The following is a 23,776-nucleotide window of genomic DNA, read 5'->3' as shown; positions in this document are numbered from 1 at the left end:
AACCTTTGCACATTTTTTTATTATCTCTTTATTTAGTTGTTTTCTATTTTGAACATTTCTTTTGCACATCTTTTTACTTGCACTGTTCTGTAAATAGCTTTTTAAATTATAATACCTTGATGTCTGTATTTATGCTACATTTTCTTGTTCTTGCTTTTTTTTTTTACTTAATTATAAGTCTTTTTTTCCCTCTGCTGTCAGTTGCTATGGTAACAAACAAATTTCTCACGTGTGGGATCAATAAAGTATCTCTGATTCTGATTTTGATTCTGATTCCGAAATGCTCCTCAGCCTCCTGCTCGGCTCGGCTCGGCTCGGCTCGGCTCTGCATACCTGCCTCCTGGTTGAGGCCTCCTCTGACTGAAATACCTGGCAGGTGCTGATCAATATCATTGGCCACACCTGCCAGGTGAGCAGAAAGACAGGGGATGCAGCAGCAGCAAGACGTAACAGTCAGAAAGGTCAAATTTGTGGTTTTTCGGTTGAACTCGTGGATAATATTGTGTCTCAGGGCTCTTTGGATCACTGACATCAATCTCAGACACTTGTGATGTTTAGTTTGCCAGGTGACATTACATTCAATCAACAGGCCTGTGTGTGATCTGCACAACACCACTACATGTTAGCTGCGTTAGCTTAATCACAAAAATACACTACCTTGTTTGCAGCAGAATTAGTGCCTATATTAGCCTTATAAGGCACACTGTCCATCCGTTTGGAAAAAACAAAATAATCAAAGCTTTTAGATGCACCTTGCACTGATCTTGATATCAAAGTTCATCTTAATTTCCCAATTTTTTTTTTTTTTTTAAAGAACGTCATTTTCAGTAATCGGAGAAATGGCAGAAAAACACCATTTTCGTCACAGAGGGCCTTTAAGGTTCAAAACGTCTGACCAAATTCTTGTCCCTTCAATGCTCCGGTACCACCAAGGTTACAGATTTTGAACAAAGACTTTTTCTGCAAAGATGTTCTACTCTACGTTTGCAGACGGTGGATTTTCAGCTCAGCCAATCGCGTTACTTCATCCGTATGGCGTGTTTCTGCCTGCAGACCACACTGAAGCACAGGGAGGAATACTGATGCACGAGGGAGGCGTTGGCAGATGACGTGAAAGATTTGAGGAGGAGGAGGCCGACTCCATATGTCATGATGGAATTGGGGAACACAGAGGAAGAGAACAGAACCAGGACAACGTCAAAAAAAAAAAAGGAAGGCAGGGGTATTATTTTCGAATTGAAGAAAAAGAGCAAGTTGTCACGGAGCAGAAAAGAGGAAAAAATAACGACAGTTAACGGGAGATGCCAAGGGACACAAATGACCAGACAGGGAACAAGACAGATTGAAAGGCGAGTCAAAGCTGTACAAGTTGGACAGACGGCAGGAGGGGAGGATGTGGGAGGGGGAAGAACGATGGGCATGGCGGTGGCGGCTGCCGGACCCAGAGGACACATAATGTTCAGCTGGAGTGTCGTCCTGTCAGGCCATCCTTCTCTGCCGTTGTTTCCTCTGATCTTTCCACCTCTCGCCTCTATGGTGCCCGTGAAAATACCGCCCCCCTCTTCAATCTAAAGCAGTTGGAGAAGTACCGTGTGGCTTTGCTTTCTTTTCAAACTTGTTGACGTCAACCGCTGTCAAACGGTTCCTTCAAGCTGCCGTCATGGCGACAGTGGAAAGGTGCTGCTTAGCCGTGATTCACTCCTTCTCCTCTCAATCATCACTCAATCTGCCAGAATCCAACGCCTCATAGGGGCAAAAAGGACATCCGGTCCACGTCAACGTCCCTTCTTTCTCTTCTGCACCTCAGATCCCCGAATTTAAACCAAGATTACTTTTTGGTACAAAAACAAATCTCCCCCTGTAGGTGATATTGTCTTAGCTGGAGCTGGTAAATCAGCACTAAAAAGAGACAGATCCCTTCTCAGGACAGAAATGTTTACAGAATTCCTCCTCCAGTGTGTCTGTCTGGCTCTGAACGCTCTCTAAATAAAAATCAAAGTGTTGCCAGGGGTATTTTTTATTGTACTTCATTCATTATTGATGGTGTTTATTGTGGTGGAAGGAGCAACTGTAAGTTGAGCTTCCTGTGTGTGGATGTTCCCTGTACATTATAGATGGCATAAGGCATGGAGAGTCCACTAAAAGATGCGCCAACTGACCCGTGGACTTAGCAGTTCGGGGGCCCCAGTCCAACAAAAACATGGGCCCCTCCCCTCGGCAGTAGTTGTATTTATCTTTATTTTTAAATCTTTACCTATTGGGTAAAACGTCTGTCAAATAACGTTTTCACTTGTCCACTTTTGAACCATCAATGTCAAGGATCCAAATGTTTTGATGAGTATTTAAAAGCTGAAACCACCTATAAACGTTATAGAAATGTATTTTATAATCAATAATTTAAACAAATTGGATTTTACTTAATGCGCTAAATTGCTAATGACTTACCTCCTAGGAGGTCTTCTGTCATTTCTTTAATTTCTCAAGCTTTAAGGCCGTGTCCCGTAGCCACTACGTACATTTTTCTGCTTAATGCATGGACATAAATCGTGCGTAGAAAAAGTGAGATAATAATAAAAACAAACGTTAATTAATGCACACTTTTACTGGTTAAACAACTAAAGTTTCAATACATTTGAATCTGGACAGTGCATTTGGTGTTTGGATTATTTGTGTTTAATAGTAAATTCAGTTCGCTGACAGGAAGCAGAACAGTAAGACTGTAAATATGCTTTTCATGCTGAAGGTTGTGACTCAAAGGAGGCAACCGGACGTGAATATTCCAGATTATGGGAACAAATTAAAGTAATCAAATCCGATTTCCCCTCTTTGCGTTTGTCAAAAGTTCTGACTGAGCGATGCCTCAAGTTCAAGAACTTAGTTGTTCTGATGTCCACGCTCACAAACATCCATCCGGAAACCCCCGCGGCTGAGTGACGTCAAAACGGCACCGCAGACCGAGCTAAACGGCAGAAAATCAGCCTCCTGCTGCTTACCTGCTGCAGCAGCTGCTAAAACTGAAGCCGCGCTAACGGCTAACCTTCAGACGGCCAATCAGACCATAATGACTTTGTCACTTCCTCCTTCCCCACTTAAGAGCACTGATTTCCGGAGGGGCTTTTAGCCCAGAATAATGAACCAAAGCTGAAGCCAGAAAAGTGAAAGAACCCTCCGAAGATGCACCCGTTTGTCCTGCTGTGCAGTTTGTCCTGCCGTCTTTAGCCCACGGATCGGTCCGATGTCACACTGCAGCGTCACGGATCGCTCTGGAAGACCAAAGTTGGCGCCTGATTTTATTTTAACTGACCATGACTTATGCTAACAGGTCGGTATTATAGTAAAAAAAAAAAAAAAACTTTATTCAGAATCTGGTAGTAGACAAAACCAAACCATAAAGTATGCAGGGTCTTTTTCCGTTTGATGTCCGGTGCCAAGCGACCCGCGACCCAGGCTTGGGGATTGGGGACCACTGCTCTACCGCGCGCCCTTCAACTGTACACCTTGATACAGAATCACTAAGCCAGTGACCTCCAACCTTTTGCAGGCTGCAGACGATGTTTTTTCATGGACCGGTGTTTAATATTTTTAAGCGTCCAGATCCTGAAAAATATGTTTTTCAAATTAAAATGCTACTACAAGAAATTTGGTTAAAAAATCTGCAAACACATATATATATATATATATATATATATATATATATATATATATATATATATATATATATATATATATATATTTACATTTGATGAAGATTCAATCAAACAAAGTTGTTGATTCGTGAAAGTTGTTTTTTGACTTGTGCAAAAAAACAATACAAGCAGCATTACAGTTTTATTTTTCATAGAATCCCATTAAAACAGTGAGAACTCAACCCAGTCTCAGATTGTTTCAGGGCAAAAAGATTCACCTGATATTATTTTCACATGAAACCTGATTGATTTCTACCGTTAACAGAAACAGAGACAAAACGGAAATAATCTAAGTTAGCATTTGTATTTTTTTTTTCTGTCAGCGGCGTTGGGGACCCCTTCTCTAATCCATGACCTTCTCCTTCAGATCTCTCATGAGGTCACGATCATGGAGGGATTTGGTACGTACAGAATAAATGATCAGGCTCTAAAAAATAAACAAAAAAACCCTAAACTTTCAGTTCCAGGCTGTTTAATGAGTTTGCAAGATAGACTGAGGTCAACAGAAATGTCTGAGTGCATTTAGGGTGTCATCATTAAATTAGATTAGGTGACTAAATCTAATCCCATGGATGCTAATGGGTGAAATGAGTTGTGGCAGCAGAGGGAGGCAGAATAAAGAATGAGAAGAACCAGGAAGATTCAGTGGAAAGTAACAACAAATGAGCTTCAAATGAGAAGGATAAATAAAGATAAATGACGGGGGACGACGACAGCCAGACCAGAAAACTACTTTAATCGGTTTTCTGCGTCACTGCTGGCAAATAATCCGCCCGGAGGAGGTATTTTGTTTTGGATTCCTTAAAATAAGTGTTGTAATTATCTGCTTGTGCCGCAGAGGGGGAGGTTTGTGAGCCACACAGGTCCATGAAAGATTAATGCACTGCAACTCAGCTACAGCCACCGCGACTCTGGATTTCTCCTCCAAAAGAGGTTCCGAAAAAGCCAACACCACTTTTCTTTCCTTTTTTTCTAAAGAAGCTACACAATAAAACGAACAGGGAGAACATCAGGTAAAGGTTATTGAATGTTTCTAGACACAACAGAGCAGAGCCAAAAGGGAGCACAGTGGTTCCTCTTTTATCGCGGGAGTTCCGCCGTTCCAAAAATCCACAAACTATATTTTTACAATAGATGTTTTAAGGCTGTAAAACTCTCCACTACACACTTTCTACACTTTTCTCAGACAAACATGAACATTTTCACACTTTCTCTCTTGTATAAACTCCCAAAGTTCAAACCCTTGTAGAAAACTTAATCCAGTATTATAGAATGAAAACAACGATCTGATGATGGCGATCAAAGATTGATACAATCCTATGGGCAGTTCACATCACCTGTACATCCTGTGCATTTAGCCTTTGCACGTGGTCAGGTGGGGGGCCAGTACTCACACCATATAAACCACATCAGACAGTGTGTGGCATGTGCGACAGCATTGCGTGTATGTCTTAAGTGTTTATAATTTACAATCCCACAACAAATACTTCATGAGATACTTACCACATAAACGACAATGGTACGTTCTATTTTCATGACGTCCCTTAAAGGGCCTATAATATGCTATTTTTAATTACTATGTCCATATATGTAATAATATATGACCTTTGGCAAAGTAAGGGAAACATTTTTTATGAAATATGAGTTATTATCACAATTCATTTTCCTACCCGGAAGTAAGACGACTTGATTATTAAGGCACTGACTTTCGCTACGTGTGGGTGCCACCCATTTCTTGATGTCAACCTAGAGTCGGCTTTGGCAGCACGTCTGCGTTTCCTCCACGAAATCAAACTAAATTTTGCATTGATGGATCTGAATATTGGGCACAGAAAATGAAAGAGTTTTCGCACATCACCGCTAGCTCCACGGAGAAAGTGGGTGTGTGTGTGTTAGCCTGGGGGGTGGAGCTGACAGCACAGTGTCCTCCTGGAAGGGGCTGTTCCTCACTTTGTGACATCACAATGTCAGAACCCACTCGTTTTCGTGGATTGGGAGGGGCTGGTGATCAGAGAACAGGGTTTTAGAGGAATACTCTGAGGTGGAATGGATCAAAATACCACTTTGGGGTTGTGTTTTTTGAGGAATTAACATTATAATACACTTTAAAGCTCATAAAAGTTGATTTTGAAGCCTTAAGGGAACTGCAAAACAGACCTTAAATGTGACCACTCCTCACTACAATCCTTCATGGACCCAGACAAGCCAAAAACCCCTAGTACCCATATGGGTCAAACCCCCCCAGGACGGGTGCTCGCGGCTAAAGCTGTTTTTTCTGAAAATTTCTTGTTTTAGTCTTTCTGATCAGCTTAAAAATAACTTAATCAATGGAAAACTTTCAAATCTGTTCCTAGAGTAAAAGTTTAAAGAGTTTAAAAGCAGGAAAAGTTGGATCTGTCAGGCTTCTTGATTATTTATTACAGCAAACAAAAAAAAGACTTTTACCTTTAGTTTACTGCTGCTCTACATTGTAGAAAGTACTTATTTCACAGCTTTATTAACTGACCCAACTGCTCCGCTTTGCAAATGACAGAGCAGGTGATGGAGGTGAGACGTCCTCCCCATCTCCCCCCTCTGTTCTCCTCTCTGTGGGATTTTCCTTTAGTGTGTTTTTTCCCCCTTTCCATCCTGTCATTCCCTGCGTTTATTTCCCTTAATAAATGGGTCACCTTCCCTTTCATCAGGAGAACGCCGGAGCCGGCGAGGACTCTGCACATGTGCAGGTATGGTTTCACTGCGGAGGCTAGCATGAAGGGACCCAAATACAAACTAGCTGAACTGGAACAGTTTGGCTTGCAGAGAGTGCTAAAACAGCACTGCCAAAGTCAGATCGGATCACCACGGACCTAAAACTCAGCCCCTACATAAAAACAAACAAACAGAATCTTTCAAAAGAAAAGCTGCTGAAATAAACAATTTAGGTTCAAATACCTAGCAGTCAGGGAGAAACTCAGGTAGGCAGACAAAAGAACCAAAAGGTTAATGATGAAAGGAAAAGAAAGCAACTTGAATGAGGAAAGTTTCTACGATTGGTAGTATGCTGAGTAAAGCTACAGAAACTCAATAATGCTTCTGCTGATTTTATAAAGTATGTCAGAACATTTTTTTGGTCTTGTTTTATATGTTTTGTGGATCTGTTTAGTAAGAACCCTCTAAGGAAATTCCAGTCAAAACATCAAAGCAGTGCCACATCAGAGCCCCGCCTATTACAAGCCCCGGTTACTCTTTAGGGGCAATGTTCAAAGACCGTCGAGCTGGATCATACTGAAAACTACATTAAACAACCAAGAGACCCAAGAACTATCCTAAACTCCTGTTTTATCATTTAAGCCAACTTTGCGCAAACCCATCCATCCATCCATCCATCCATCCATTTTGTGCCACTCATCCAACTTTTTGGTTGCGGGGGCAGCAGTCTGTTCCTCTGGAGGGACTCTGAGGTGTTTCCGGGCCAATCAAGAGACTTAGTCTCTCTAGCATGTCCTGGATCTTCTTCGGAGCCTCCGCCCAGTGGGACATGCCCAAAACACCTCCCCAGGGAGGCGTCCAGGAGGCATCAGATGCCAAAGGCACCTCAATTGGCTCCTCTCGATGTGGAGGAGCAGGGGGGCATCTCCAAAATCTCCCTGGATGACCGAGCTTCTCAACCTATCTCTGAGGGAGAGCCCAGCCACCCCACAGAGGAAGCTCATTTCAGCCGCTTGTAGCAGTCATGACCACATTACATTTCTCTGTACTGTAAGACCACTGCTGGTATGACGGGCTTGCACATTTAGCCTCTATGTTTGATGCTGTGTTTCCACTGGCCTATGCAACACACGTCCAAGTGACCACTTTCAACGAAAAGTCCATTTAAAGGCACATAATTGCTCGTTTCGGGCTTCTGCTTTCAAAACTCTCGTGTTCACGTGTCACAAGTTCTGGGGCTCTACATACAAAACATGCGGCCGTTGAACACACTTTAAAAGTTAGACCGGTTGAAGTTAACCAATCAGGGACTCAGTTTTGTAGTGACTTGTAGGTTACGTCCTTTTTAATAGGAGGAAGTCTCAACTATTTGAAAATTGACAGTGAAGGAGAAATCAACAGTTGCTGTTTGTGCCCGGCCAGAATTATATGACACTTAGTCTTTCATACATCGGAATAGAGCTGTTAAAGAAAAAGCCTGGAGCCAGATTCACCAGATTTCTACTACTTTGACATTTCGCACCAAGACAAGACTCTTCCAGCTGTGAGTACATACAGTAATATCTGGTAGCGACAGTTCGGTGTGAACACTATATGGCAAAAGCACAATCAAGATCCCTGATTTAGCACGTTTTGACCCAACAGTATAGTAGAATATAGTGGTTTGGCTACAGTTCCCCAAAATACTTAGAGAATTCAAGAGGCAGGTGGCTGGTCAGAGGTATAGCAGGGAAGTTTTTCTTGTAAACTGTATTCTTCCTGATGTTTGTCTCTTTTATCTGCAAAAATCAGCCTTTGCAGAGAGTTCAAGACAACCGATGAGTCAAGCTTTGTTGACAAAAACTTCACATTCCAACACATCAAGTACAAAACAATACCCTCACTTTTTCAATTCGTTACGTTGAAGTATAGTAAGTATCATTATGCCAGGCTCTTGACTACAGTACCCATAGTGCACCAACAAGCCGACCAAATGTACACCTTTTTAGTTTGTCAAAGTCGTACTAAAGCATCCGGTCAGATTATTCAGCATGGTTTACCACTGAAAACCAGTTCCAGGTCAGTAAACAAAGCCAGAAATTACCTAGAAGATGCACACAATTCAAGGATTTTAAGTCATTTGGGTCCAAAAAATATAGAAATGTGACTTCTGAAAACATGGTGTCTGTGGGTAAAACAGTTTGACAGTCAAAAGGGAGATCTTAATCATGTAAAGTACTTTCAGTTTGCCCAAATCCACCTTTGATGTTGAAATAGCCTCACACACTAGCTCTTAAACTGATGTTAAAATCATACAACAGCAAAAACGACATCTGGACTCACAAGGATGGGAAACTCTGAGGGCCGCATTCCTGCATGTTTTCCCACAAACCCTGCTCTGGCATGTTCTAATTGGCTGAACACACCTGAACCAGGTAATCAGTAATGAGTAAGATCTGGATATCTGGACATCATGCAGACACACCGGCCCTCGAGGCCTGGAGTTGCCCATTTCCAAACTCCCATCGTGTCTTTACCCTGTCTGTTGGCTTTGTGATCTAAATGTAAGCAAACCAGCTAGTAGCTTCAGTGATAACCAATCAAATCAGGCAGGGCTGGAGGCCAGCGTCATCTTTAATAACGAAGTTGATGAACAGTAAAGCTTAACTCACACCCCGACAGAGCCCTCTCCTCTTCCTCTCAGCCTTCCCCTCCATTCACATGAGCAGCGCTGAATGGACTCTGAAGAGAGCGCCTCTCTGCACTTCATACAAGGTCTCACTCACTTTGCTGTGTGCCAAAAGAGGGAAAGCAGTTTTTTTCCAAGCCTGGAGTGCCCTCTGATCATTTCGTCTCAAATGTGTGGTTGTGGCTCAGCCTCACTGCAGACCACAGTATTGTGTTCACAGCCAACTGATGTGAGAAACAGCTAAGCGGGCCTGGCTGTTGAAAGATATTAAGTATCGGATGAATAAATAACCTCATAGGTTTAAAGAATGAACCGGTTTTTGTTATATGTTGATGGGTCTATCATCTCAGGTGTTGCTACATGCGACTTTCACAAACTAGAGCAAACCGCAGGAACCTTTAAGATTCTTCCATTATTGTTCCACCATAATCCTATCAGAACTAGGCAATAGCCATGTTTTGGCCCCAGTACAGCATTGGGTGAAGTATGTGTTGAGCGTACCGAAGTGTAGAGGTAGCCCTCACTGTTCATGGCGACGTAGAGTCCTGTCTTGGTGCTCTGGATGGCCACTATCCGCAGACCCACAGGAATCAAGTTGAACTGTACTGAAAGACAACGAAATGAGAGGTGTTAAGAGACATTCTTCTTCATGTGAAACAGTTTCTCACACCAGCTCTTTCCTACGGTAGGTTTCCTGTTGTCCAGGGATGGGTCGGTGTGTCTGCGAGATTTCCAGATATCCAAGCCCTACTCATGCCGGATTGCATGGTTCAGGTGTGTCCGGCCAATTAGAGAATGCCAGAGCAGGGGATGTTGGAAAACATGCAGGAGTGTGACCCTTGAGGCATGGAGTTCCCATCCCTTGAGCCTTAGTCTGTACCCCTTGGATAGGAAGAAGAGGAAGCTAAGTATTTGTGCTTCTGGGGAAGAGCTCAAAGTGAAGCGGACTATTTTGAGGATGACAGAATAGATTGACAGGAAGTCACAACACATGTGTCTCATGGAACCTGACAGGACGATAAATAGAAGAGGACGGTGTCCTTGATAAACTGACAGTAGGAACTGTCCATGTTCGGACCGATGGGTGTTCAAATTGCTTTCAACCAGACTTAGTAATTTTTAACAAAACAACCCATTACCATTGACAGTATATGAAAATTTGAGTGACTCCTCCCCCCTGGTGTTCCAAACAGGAAGTACCTGCTGACTCCAAGAAGCAGAAACCCAATAGACTGAGAAATAAACAGCTTTTACGCAGTCATTCTACTTGTCAGAATAACCATTATTGATCTGTTACCTTTTTTCCCACATGTTTTTTGCATGTAGATTTTCTGCAATGAAAGTTATTCAAGTTATAAAGTGACCAATCAGATTCCTCAATAAAGAAATGTTTGCATTTTCACAGTTATTACCAGCTGTTGTCCATCATTTCTATCATAACACCTCAAATCTATCTGTAGAGAGTGATGCGTGTGGGACACAAACACAGCTGTAAAGGAAAGTGCACATGCAGCCTTTCTCATCTGTCTGCATCCCAGCCTTTCTCTTATTTACTCCATCGATTCCTGCATCTTGAAGAGTTGGTTTCTCAAATGAACAAAGTGTCACTAAAGGGCACGGCCAGGATGACGATTGGAGCTGGAACAACCACTCCCACAATGTAGTCTCTGCTCCATGCCTTCTTCAAGGCCTGAGCTCACAGAGCTGCGTTCAGTCAACGACTACCACAACGGTTTAATGTAGTCTTACACTAGTATAATAACACACTGATGGGAAAAAAAAAACTAGAAAAATTGTGTAAAAACCTAACGCTTGGACACATTTGGTTTGCTCTGGTTCATTTTTCCCTGACAATCTGGAACAAATTTTAAGTCTGAATTCACCCAAAACAAAATTAAAGTACTAAAATGGATTAAATAGATATTTCTTTCATAGATCACTCATGGTATGAGTGGGATGATGCCTGACAAGGCATCCAATATCATTAATCAAAGCAGCTGTCGCGTTGGACGGGTCAGGCTTTCTTGTCGTCCGTTAATTTCTGATAATGGACACCTGTTCTGGCGTTAACCCGCACACAAACTACAGTCCAACACAAGCGAGACCTTATAGCAATCCAAGCAAAGTATGACCTTACAGTCAAAAAAAGCTGGAGATCAGAAAAACACCAACACATGAACAATGGCAAAACCCAGCTCCATCGCAGACCTGAAAGCACCATGAAAGAGGAAGAAGGAAAAATCCTTCCTCCGATACGTCTGGAGCAAAATGTAAATCTTATCAATGTAAGTGACGAGCTGAGAATGGAAATTTGGACCACAGTGGCGAAGCTTAGTGAACACTCACTTTCCTCCCACGTCCCGCTCTTGTCCCACAGTCCTTTGTTTTCCCTTTATCTCTCCTCTCAATCCATTTATTTTCTGCTTTACAAGGAGGGGGGTTATCCTCTTTCATCTTTCATAAAGAAGCAGTTTGCTCATCACACGGTTCAAATAACTGTCCGCTGGTATAATAAAGACATCCAGTTACTTGTCCTTCTTTTCCTAACGTCCCCTCCGATCCTCTGAAACTGTTAAGACCCTTAGATCAATCAAGAAAGGAGGGAGGCTGAGCAAAGAGGGGGTGAAAACAAAGGTGGGGGCGTTGCCAAATCAATCCAATGAGTCAATTTGTTGGATCGAGATCACCTGGAAAATAAATAACCAAGGACAAATTGGAGACAAGGCGAAGGAGTGGAGGAGGATTGGCGCCCTGAAGGAGAAAGAAAGAGTTGAGCTGCAGGTCTGCGCTGCTACATCCAACGGCACAGCGGGTCTCTAGTGGATTGAGACGGGATTACAGGGATCCATGGGAAATCACAGAGTTTATACAGAACCTCCGGCTTGCTGTGCTCCGTCCTAATGAAGCTCTGATGAAGAAACCGTCATGAACTCGATCCAGATCCACTTCCAATCTCGACTGAAATTATCTTGAACTCTTAAAACTTTAAAGTCCCACACCTTTCATCTTTTGATCTATTCTCAAACCGTTCCCAGTGGTCTTCTAATCATGACTATGCCGTTTTTTTTGTTGTTGCCAAAATCCCCTAAAAAAACTGCTGTTTTCTTGGACATAGTTTCTGCAGAGGGGCAGGAGTTCATTAGAAATTCCCCTCTGAGTTGTGGGCGGGACTGTTGGTACGGAGTAACCCCTCCCCTTTCTTCTCCCTGTTCCTGAGAGCTCTCTGTTTACATGCTCTCCTGCTAGCTTACAGCACCTACCCAGTATTGAGCCACATGTCAGCTCAGACGAGGGAAACAAAGACCTTCATGGATCGTGGACATGGACACGTGGATGCATCCGAATGGGGCGGAGCCCGCCGAATTTCCCACGTCACAAATATTCACAACGATTAAAATAAAATAAAAGTAATAAAACAATACTCAGAAATGCAATTTTAAGCGTAGTTTTGGTTATATATTTCCTCCATAATGAGACAAACTCCACAAAAACATGTCAAAAACTACTTTAAACTATTTTTACTGGAGCGGGTCTTTAAATTGTTGTTTGATGTGAACCTTTCCTGCAGTAACAGAAGCAGGCTCTGAGATGAAACGGTGGGCTGGATTTTTCTGAGTTAGACATTCCTTGATAAATTGGCAGTCTTTTAAAAACACTTTTTATTAGTATTTTTTTATTACTTGAAGATCCCTTGGCACACTCAAACAAACACACACTTAGTGTAGTGATTTATATACGTCCTCTCAAGGGCTGCCTCTCACTTCAGTTTCAGAGAAGCTGGAGGAAAACAGTCTAAAAACAAGTCTTTACTTAGAAATTATGTTGACCTTTCTTTGGAAACGTGTGAAAATTAGGCAAAAATTCAGCATGAACACATCCTGTTAATGTGCCTCTTTAGTGCCCAAACTGTCAAACTTTCATTTAGTTCTGAGGTGTGCTTTGAACCGGCTAAGTGGCCTTGTGGTAGAGTGTCCGCCCTGTGAACGGAAGGTTGTGAGTTCAAAACCAGGGAAAAAGAAAATACTAGCATTATAACTGTCAAATTTTTTAACCTTTGTGCTATTCTATGACAATGACGTGTTATTCCCCCGAACCTGAGCGCAGAACCGGTTTAGCTGGTGAAGATGGGCCGCTCGCGGAGCCGGAGCTCGTCCCGGTCCAAACACTTCAAAGGTAGCAAGCACATCAAGGGAGGGGTCATAGAATAGCACACGGGTTAAATTGATCGCAAATGTGTATTAAACTGGCTTCTTTCTTGGTTTTGCTTTATTCCCAAAAAGGATTAAACGTGCTGAAAGTGGGGGGGTAAATGGAGTAAAACTTAAACTGTGGGTTTTAATTCTTTGAGGGTTCCCACAGTTGAAACCATTCAATTATGGCGCTGCATCTCATTTCCACTCGGCCAATATTTCATATAAATAGTTGACAGTTACCTTACGTCTTGATTACGAATAGCTGTGATTATTTCAATTGGCCTTTTTAGCGGTCCGCCTAAAGCTTTGTGATCACTTAAACAAAGTCCTAATAAAGTTTGCATTAGTGGGAAATGAAACAGCTTCTCGCCGTCATTTGCATTGTGGGAAAATGAGGTTTGGAGGCTCCAGTGGATTAAATGACTTCTTGCAGAGCTTCACGCCTGATTTCCCTGCAGCTTGATGACAGCCGGCGTCAGAGTTTGTTCTTTAACTTCAACCTTTCCCCTCCAGGCTTTTTGTCTTCCATTTGTTCTCCCCTTCCTCTTTTTCCCAGCGTCCTTTCATTCCTTCTTGTGAACTTTGTGGCTTTCTCCTCCTCTTTCTTGTTTTTTTCCTTGCGTGTCCCGTTTGGGCTCCCTTGCTGCTCGCTGTCACTCGCTTTCATGTGAAACCAGGTTGTTTTTTTTTTATCCATTCATCTCCTTTTTCCCGCTGCAGTCTGTTCTGTCTTTTTACTCTGTAGTTTTCGTCTGTGATCCCGAATCCTTCAGGGTTTCTAATCTTCAAGCTTCTGTTGATGTTTCAGAACTTTCTGCTTTTAGTGTTTACATTCTTTTTTTTGCTTTTATGCAGACAGGCTAAAGTTGCTATCATCTGTTTTCAAAGCTGTCGGGACAGTTGTTAGTTGTTTTTAACCACAGCTGAAGAAAAGCTAATGAAAAAAAAAACACTTGTTTTGAAGCAGCAAAGAAGAACAATTGTTCCTAAGATGTCGAAAGTCTAACCGATTGTCATGAAACTGTTTCTTTTTGGAGTATTCGAGCTCTCTCTGACGCCCTCAACAGATCTGGATCTAAAAAGTTCTTTTTCTAGTTAAATAAATGGAACAAGCCTCGTTTCCACTAAGCGGTATGGGACGGTCAGGGGCGGAGCTAGAACATTTGATATGGGGGCTGGTAGGGGGGCAGAAGAATTTGGGAAGATGTCAAAACGCCAGAGTGGAAGGCCATTACAAATCCCAAATACATATTGCTAAAAGTTTTATTATTCTTAATTTTTAATTTCATTTAAAAATGTAGATTTAGTTATTTTGGTCATTCTTACAGAAGCTTGTGTTGATTATGTCGCAATCTTTGTCAACATTGGAATGGAATGGAATGGAAACAAGTTTATTTCGAATATATGTTAAAAAAACAAAACAAAACAAAAAGAAAGAACAGACATAAATAAAAAAAGAGAATATAAAGAAAACGTTCACGCTCAAGAACCGTTATAAACACAAACAGAATTTTTTTCTTTTTCTTTTTTCTTCCATATATGAACACAAATACTACAAACAATTAAACAATTATACATATTCGAAAAGGAGTGAGAAAAAGTATAAACTTATATAAATTCACCCCCTATTGTATGTATACTTACATACATATATACAACTAATATCCATCCGATATATTTGAATATCGTTTTAAAATCATATTTTTATATCTTATTTTAAAGAGTTTTATGTTGGGACATTGCTTTATTTCATCTTCTATACTGTTCCACAGTTTTGCTCCACAAATAGAAACACTGAAACATCTTCTATTTGTGCGTGCTTTGTGTATGTAAAAATTTTGTTTTCTTCTCAAACTGTACTCTCCCTCTCTTTTCATGAATAATTTTTGTATATTTGCTGGTAGTAAGCTGTATGTGGCTTTGAACATGATTAATGCTGTGCGCAGCTCCACCAGATCTGTAAGTTTCAATAATTTTGATTGTAAAAATAATGCATGCGTATGATCCAGATAACCCACGTTATGTATGATTCGTATCGCCCTTTGAAGAATTAACAGTGAATGTAATGATGTTTTATAATTGGTTCCCCATACCTCCACACAGTACTTTATTGATACTAATATTGACTCAAAAAGTGTGGGGCAAAACATTTTGCCCCCCCCCCATGGCTCTGTCCCTGTGGTACGGTAGGGTATTTGGAGTGTTTCCATTATAAATATGGATCCATGAACTGTCCCCTTTTTTGGTTTTAGGTCCACAGGAAAATGGGCCAATTATGGCAGAGCAGCTGTTGAAACCCGTTAATTTGGCTGAACTAGTGACTCATTCTACACGCCACTCCTCATTTATGCCTTCACTTTTAGCCAACAGCTAATTCATGGATGTTTATTTCTCTACATTCCGGCCAGTTTTGCCGGCTCCCTTGCGCCCTATTTTCCACCTGGACCAATCAAATAAATCATGGACTGGTCTCAATCACCATCAGCGTCTGGGCTCCACGGTTCATCCATTTAAGGTCCTAGCTTATCCCAGCAGGATAAAAACGTCATCTGCCCAGAACCTAACCACCAAAAGACCATGGATTATTTCATTACATGTTTGTATAAAAACATTTTGATTGACATTCCTAAGATCTCTCCTTAGCAAAATACTCTTGATGTATGGGTTATGCTATGGTACGGTGTCCTTACCCCACACTTTAGACTTACTGACTGCAGTTGAATGCTACGTCCGTACATGTAGGACGTGGGTACCCTGTAGGATACACTCTGTCTAGTTTCCTAACAGTCAGGTTGCACGCAATAAGAGTGCACTTATCACTTGAGCGGCGCTAATACGTATCTTACACAATGCACACAGGATTTGGAGGGGCTGTAAAAAAAAAGGAAAAATCCGTACGACACACCTGCGTCTCACCTACTTCACCCTTACGTTTCCTTACGTGTTGTTTAACCCTTGTGCTATCCTAGGCATTTTAACATTGGGAATGGGGTCATCTAGACCCACTAGACCATGCGCTGAACCTTTTTTCTTCAATGATTTGTGAACCTCACTGGTGTCCATGGATTACATGAAATCCTTCCACCTTTATCCACCTTTGTCATGGTAGGGAGAACACGTCAATGTAAGGGTGGGGTCATCTAAGATAGCACAAGGGTTAATAGTTCGCTACAACCTTTCGCCAACAGCATGCCCGTAGAAAAATGTGCATGAACATTTTGGCGCTATGGGCTCACCAAACAGTCTACGACCTTGATATTTCATGCGCACCCCCCCCGTACAGGTTTGCCCTTTTTTTCTTTTTTCAGCCCTCTCCCTACCGCACCCACCCATAAGGGCGGTTGTGACTAATCTACAACAGGAGGAGCTCCTGATCACATATAAACGTGAAACCCGTCCTCTTCTCCCTCATCTCTCCTCCGGCATCATTGCGTAACCGGCTGCCAGGAGCAGTGTAGCACAGAGGAGGGAAAGGGCAGCGTAAAGGAAGGGGGAGGCTACCCTCCTGACCTCCCACCGAAGGGGGGAAACGCAGTGATTGAGGAGCCATCAGCTGTATGCCAGCTGCTCACCCCCCAGCTCTCCTCTGTCTGTCCGTCTGGCTTACTTTCCTCCAGCGTGGCCTCCTTCTCTTCTTCACAGATGCTCTTTTTTTTTTTAAACTTTTTGTTTCAACGTTAAGTCACTTCCAGTCTTGTGACAACCATCACCTAGTTATTGAAGCCCTGAGGGGGTTCATGAAAAAGAGATAAAACCAAAGCAAGGCTTCTACCATCCCACTTTGCTTTATTACATCCCCCTCAGGGCAGCTGTTCCTACTTTTGTTTGGATTTTTTTTTTTATCCTAAATTTTTGTTCTTTTTTGCTCTGCCCTCCAAATGGATTTCAGTCCAGATACCTCAGGGCTGCAGCAAAGATGTTTCCTCTAGAGTGGAGGGGACGGGAGAACCCTGCTCCTCCACTGCACCAGGTCAGACTCTCAAAACCGCACTGTTAGCCCCTTAATTATTCATTAGATGATGCTGCACTTTTTTGCCTTCTCGTCAGAGTGAAACAACTCTTAAATGTGTGTGAGGTGATCTCCAGCCCACTGCAGGTGGCTGATAGATTTTGTGTTAAAGTTTCTATTTGGCTCATTTAAAGCTAGCTTTTCCTTTAGCTTTATGAGTGGCTCCGCTTTTTCGGCAGGATATGACATCACCAACCCTGATTGTTGTTGGAACACGCCCAGTGATGTTGTTGTGGGACAGGATTCAATCAAACCCCTGTCATCATGAGACTAGATAGAGCATTATCAATGATTGCTTGTACTTTCTGTGTTATTTATGATCTATTATTTTTGATAAAGCTATGGTCACAAGGCAATTTCCCCCTGGTGGGATCAATAAAGTTTTATTCTATTCTATTATATCAACCGCTGACACACAGCGAGGGAGTGTGACGTCACCCATAGAACGTGGTTTACTTCAACCAAATGGAGTCGCCCTTTTTTTTCACAATGCTCCATGTCGGAGCGAGACGTTGTCAGTGATTTAAGGTTCCTATGGCAACCACTCTTGGCAATCAGGAGTGAGCTTATTGGAAGGCCACACGTCTACCACTTGAAACACACTGAATCTCACCAATCAAACTTTTCAAATGTTGGATATGAGCCCACATACTTTTATTAACCCATGTGCTATCCTAGGCACTTTAGCTTTGGTAGTTGGGTCATGTAGACCCACTAGACAGTGCTCTGAACCTTTTTTCTTCAATGATTTGTGATCTTCACTGGTGTCCATGGATTACATGAAATCTTTCCATCTTTATCCACTTTTGTCATGGTAGGGAGAACACGGCAATGTAAGGGTGGGGTCATCTAAGATAGCACAAGAGTTAAGGGCATCTGATTGGTCAGTATACACTTTGATTAATTTGCGCTGCAGAAAAATATATCATGAAAACAATTAGGATTAGCAAGAAAATGTTAAAAAAAAAACAGGTTTTCAGATCAAAAATGGTTATTCTGACCAACAGTAACAGCTGTTTATTTCTCTATAGAAGTTTTGGGGATTTCGGCTTCTTGAAGCCAGTGACGACTTCCTGTTTGGAACTGTTGACCAGTTGTCATATTTAGTCAATGATTTCAACCGCAGACGTAAAATAACGGAAACATTTTTAAAAAAAATGTAAAGATTAGAGACAGATCTACCCTCAGAGATGAAGACATTTAAAACCAGACTAAGGCTGAATCCGAATTGCTGCCCTGCCCATCTGGCTCCTCCCTATTGCTTTAATTGTAGGGGCATTTGAAGCTGTAGCTGTATCCAAAAGTGTTTTTTATAAGGCGTAGCCGTAGTGACTTAGGGTTGGCTTTCCCTTCGCTGCTAGACTGATCCATGTGCGAGGAGGAGAAACCATATCTCTTTGTGTAGGTGTTCTCTAAAGCATAAAAGTTGATCAAGTTATAAAACTGACGTTGTGTATTTTCTGAGCTTTAGCAGTAATGTGCTAAAGTAGATGACCAGTGGCTATTGATGACATCATCGAGCGGTAGGAACGTCCAAATTTCCATTCCCCTCCGCCTGGAGTGATAAATGTAGGGATACGGAAAAGCTGTAGGGTTAGGAAAGTAATTCAAATTCAGCCTAAAAGTTGATCTTTACATGAATAGGAACAAACCCTGTCTTCTGCATCCTCTACTCTTAACACCAGCTACTTTCATGTCTTCGTTCACTGCATCCACCTCCTCTTTGCAAATATTGCTGTGGTGTTCTTTCTTGGCATGAAACCATACTGCTGTTTATAAATGTTCACTTCTGCTCTTAGTCTCGCTTCAACTACTCTTTCCTACTACTCTTACACAAATAAAGAGAATAATTTATACAAACTAAGTGGCCAAATGTCTATGTTTTAACTTAAAACAAATTGATAAAGAAAAAAGCACAAAGACTTTTATTGTTTAAGCCTGCTACAGCTGGATTACGGTGCTGTATGTCAAATAGCATTAACACAGAGTACCTCATGTTAAAATTTCCAAAATGAGTACATTTTTGAAGCTTTGATGTTTAAAACTACAAAGAAAAAGCTGTGAGAAAGGGATAAAAATACCTTTTTTTAGATTGTTGTGAGCCATATAATTTGCACTGGCAGCTAGGCAAAAAAGGAAGCCATAAACAACACAATCACACACCCCATTAGGATACATTCTTTTGCCTCTGCTATAGACTAACCTTAGACTTTGACCTCATTCCACGAAAAGCAATGGTCATGGTCTAACGAACGGTTTCTTCGATTGGTAGAGTTTGCAGTCTTAAGCGTTGGGTCGCATTGTTCGCATATGCTACATAAGGAGTTTGACATCATGCCAACGCAAGAGTGTCATCAGCCATTATACCATGGTCCGGGTGAATACTCGATTCTGATTGGCTGCTGGGTGTGCATTAAAACCTGATAGCCGCACAGTGAAAAAATAAGTTCCGGTCAGCTAGCTTAGATGTTTTGTATCACTGCGCCGGCTTCTTTAAAACAACCTTTTGCTTCATCATTTGAACAAAAACAAGCGGTAAGAGGAGAACTTTCTCTCTGAACTGATGCTATTCAACCCATCGGGACGATCAGCATATATATATCGCCGAATCTTGACTGCAGCGGTAGTGCTGCGCAACGCAGACTCACTCAGTAACACATAGTCGGCTTTTTGTGAGAAAAGCAATCCAAATCGGGAAAAAAACAAGAATTAAGGACTAAAAAACGGGTTGATATGTATTGCTTTTGTTAATGTCTATGGTATAAGCGGGTTAATGGCCTTAGAAGTGTGCGTTATTACTTTTTAACGCACTTCACGTCGGATGGTTTAGGCTTCCACGGCGTGCGTTAAAAAGTAATAATGCACACTTCGTCAGCCATTAACCCTTACATAATCGATAAGCAAGACGGGTTCCACAAAGAGGACAAACGGAAGAAATCCAACATTTGGCGTTCTCTCATCATGGCGGTTTGATTTGCTTTTCTGCCACCTTCAAAGCTTTTGTCCTTGGTCAAATTTGATCATTTCATGATTGCAGCGTACATAGTTTCCAGCATCAGTAAGCGGCTGCTGGGAGCAGTTACAAACCAGCTACCTTCAGAGTGTGTACACTTTCTGCTCATGGCAGGATCATCCATTTAAAAGTTCTGTGCTTTCCCAGATAGACGATTGTGCTTTTGATTGATAATGGCTTCCATGATGCCTCACTCACTCAGTAACTCCCACTTGAACGGCTGACTCAGACAGGAAGCCAACAATTTCTGACTTACCTGTCAAAGCCTCGGCGGGCTCTGCCTCCAGAGCTCCACGCCACAATTGACAGAATTACAGCTGTGATCAAATAAACTGTAAGTCAGACCCACGCAAACACTTTGCTGGATGACATCTGATGTTTAATGCGCCGCCAAATGAGAGGCGCTGTTACACAACAGCCATTACACTCGGGTCTGAAAAACCAGCCTTCAAATTTTCCCCTTCGGTGTTGTGTCATGAATATTTCAGGTTGGAAATGAGAAATGTTTAAAGTTCAGCAGGATGTTCCGCCTCGGCGTGGGTGGGCCGTTGCATAAGAGGGAGAGGTGAGAGCAGGTCTGATCAGCTACCGTGGGCCATTCTGGAGGTGTTGTTTCCCAAACAGCTGGGACTGAAGGATTTATAACTGCTGCTTTATAACAGCTCTCTATCGCACAAGTTAATACCTACGCTGCTGGGCTTTTCCTCTCAAAACAGACTTGACAACTGCTACGAATCACTAGCAGAACTGAATCTTAAAGCAGTAAAGGCTCATTTCATGCAGGACTCCAGTAAAAGTCCAGTTGCTTATTTGTACTTATCTGTCATCTCACATGACATTGGAACGAACACTTTAAAATAAAAACGGGAAACACATGTCCAAAGTCTGGCCCATGGCATGAAATTAATTGTATGATTACCCAGCACTTTCTTAAAACTGTGTGTACGAATTCTTGATTGTGATTAAAGCTGGTTAGGTTTCTTATTTCAAATCATTTATTGTGGTCCAGGCACCATATTTGGCATGGATGCACCTTAGGATTCCCTCCTTCAGAAAAGCCTGTTAAAAAGCCACAAGAAAAATCGAAAAATAGCGGCCATATGTAAACTCAATTATTACAAAAACATTCCATGTCTGTTTGCCCCAGTCTCAACAGTATGGGCTGTTTGTGCAAAAAATGTAGTCTGTAACCCTTGTGGTATCCTAGGCACTTTACCATTGGGAGTTGGGTCATCTAGACCCACTAGACAGTGCTCTGAACCTTTTTTTTTCAATGATTTGTGATCTTCACTGGTATCCATGGATTACATGAAATCTTTCCACCTTTATCCACCTTTGTCATGGTAGGGAGAACACGTCAATGGAAGGGTGGGGTCATCTAAGATAGCACAAGGGTTAAAGGGGCCTATATCATGCTATTTTGAAGCCATTTATAGTACAATATCCATGTATATGATAATATCTTACCTTTGACACAGTAAAGAACACATTTTTTTAGTTGTTATGCTGAGTTCTTTTCCAACCCGGAAGTAAGACGATTCAACCTCTGAGGCCCCGCCTTTAGCTCCGTGTGGGTGCCGCCCATTTACTAAGGTAAACCAAGAGCAGGCCTCGACTGGGTTTCGTCCACGAAAACAAACAGCATCCAAACTTGTGCAAAGATTGCAAATTTTTCATAAAAAATAAAAGTGTTTTTTACGCTCACCGCTAGCTCTATGGAGAAAGTGGGCGTGTGTGTTAGCCTGGGGGCGCCGCTGGCAACGCAAAACTCTTCCTGGGAGGGGCTATTTCACTTTGTGACATCACAATGTGAGAACTCGCTCATTATTTTTGGGAGGAGCTGGTGCGTAGAGAGAAGCTTTTTAGAGGAATATTCAGAAATGCATGAATGGATCAATTTCTTTTTGTGAGAAATAAACATTATAATACATTTAAAAGCTCAAAAACTGGAGGGGCACCTACAGAATACTTCTACATGTGTATTGTATATATATCAAATTTTGGATTTTCTCATGGCTAACATGCAACCATGCAAGATTTGGTTCTTATAAAATGGACAATTATTTTGATAATCGGTTCCACTATTGGCCAAAGTCCATCTTAAACTGTAGCGTTTACTTCTGAATAAGCGAACTATTATTGTTATCTTCCTGTTCACATGATTTACATTTGGATGTTTACAGTGAGCATTTATCTGTGAATGATGTGTAACATGTAATATGAACCCAGATTTCCTGTTTACAACAGTTTCTCTTTTCCAGACAGAATTTCTCGTCATTTTACTTCTGCTCATTCACAGTAATTTGGGCGAAAATGTATTTAGAATTTTTCTGTTCTATAAGAAGAAATAAAAAGTATTCCAGTGCAAAACAAAAGTATTTAATTATAGAGTTTATTTGGATTTAATTTTATTATAGAGGTTCAATAAATGCAGGACGAATAGATTATAAGGAAGGATGGATGGATGGATGCCAATCATCCATCCATCCATCATTTATGCCCTCTAAGCATAAGTCTGGTATTTGAAATCCAAATGTAGTACCTATTTTCACTACTATGTGTCAGGCCTCCAAAACCCGGTAAACCCTGGAGCTTCAGTTCTGGTGTTGACGTAATTTAACTAGCGTGACTCCTTAACTGTTTACGCAATTAACATAAATCCAACGGATTCTGAGGAGGACAAGAGCAGTTTTTGCGGTTTACTGGAGTGAAGTTTTGCATATTGGCGCAAAGCCGGTGTCAGAGTCCGTTGGAAGTACGTTAATTGTAGAAACGATTGAAGAGTTACTGTAGCTCGTAGCATCACATCTCGTCATTTAAGTAAACAGAAATCTCCAAGGCAACCAACAACAACAATAATAAGCTTAAATTAATATAGATGTGTATTCAGCAGGTTCATAGTCCAAAAAAATAAAATCAAAAAATGCTGAAATATAATTTCCACCGGGGGAACCACAGCTCAGAGTAATAATGTGCCCCGTTGACCCTTTTCGTCATCCAACACTGTGAATCCAAAAACTGCAAACTTCTTGTTTTCCATCCAAAGTGATGTTTGGACAGAAAAAAAAAATTGCTGTGTTGCCACATCAGGGCTATCCTGTAAAATATTATTGATCTCTTTGGTAGGGTTGGAGGGAGTCCTGGGCCTCTGGGACGCCTTTATTTCAAGTCAGTAATCACACTGCAGGAGATGACCCATTGCAGAGAGGTAATGATGATGATGATGATGATGATGTGTAGAGAGGAAGCAGCTGAACAAGCAAGCAGGATCTGAGTTTGCTTGACTCGGATACTCAGACGATTATTTGTGCAACTCAGTTATTTCAAATAACCTTTTTCTTGGTGGCATTTTGGGATATGTGACCGTAGCCTAAGAACTTATTAAAAACAGTTCTGTCTGTTGACCATTAAGTTAGTAAACCAAGCCGTATCAAATTATTTTAACCATTTTCCTTGGGTTGTTCTGAACAAATTGTACTTTTTTTTTGATAAAACCATAGAGGAAAGTAAATGTTACTT

At 41.6% G+C, this 23,776-nt stretch overlaps 1 protein-coding gene across 1 annotated transcript in view; it reads right to left on the bottom strand.

Annotated features, from left to right (window-relative positions):
* The window catches only part of fgf11a (fibroblast growth factor 11a), a 103,051-nt gene that overhangs the window by 30,623 nt on the left and 48,652 nt on the right, over window positions 1-23,776 (bottom strand). Inside the window, exon 4 of the mRNA XM_020711519.3 lies at window positions 9,544-9,647. Within this exon, the coding sequence (XP_020567178.1) occupies window positions 9,544-9,647 (104 nt within the window). The remainder of the gene's footprint in view (window positions 1-9,543; window positions 9,648-23,776) is intronic.

The sequence above is a fragment of the Oryzias latipes genome, chromosome 18 (assembly GCF_053564925.1).
Source record: "Oryzias latipes strain Hd-rR chromosome 18, Olatipes_Hd-rR_3.1".
Lineage (NCBI taxonomy): Eukaryota > Metazoa > Chordata > Actinopteri > Beloniformes > Adrianichthyidae > Oryzias > Oryzias latipes.
Note: the sequence above shows the minus strand (reverse complement) of the source record. Positions and strands in the feature narration are given on the sequence as shown.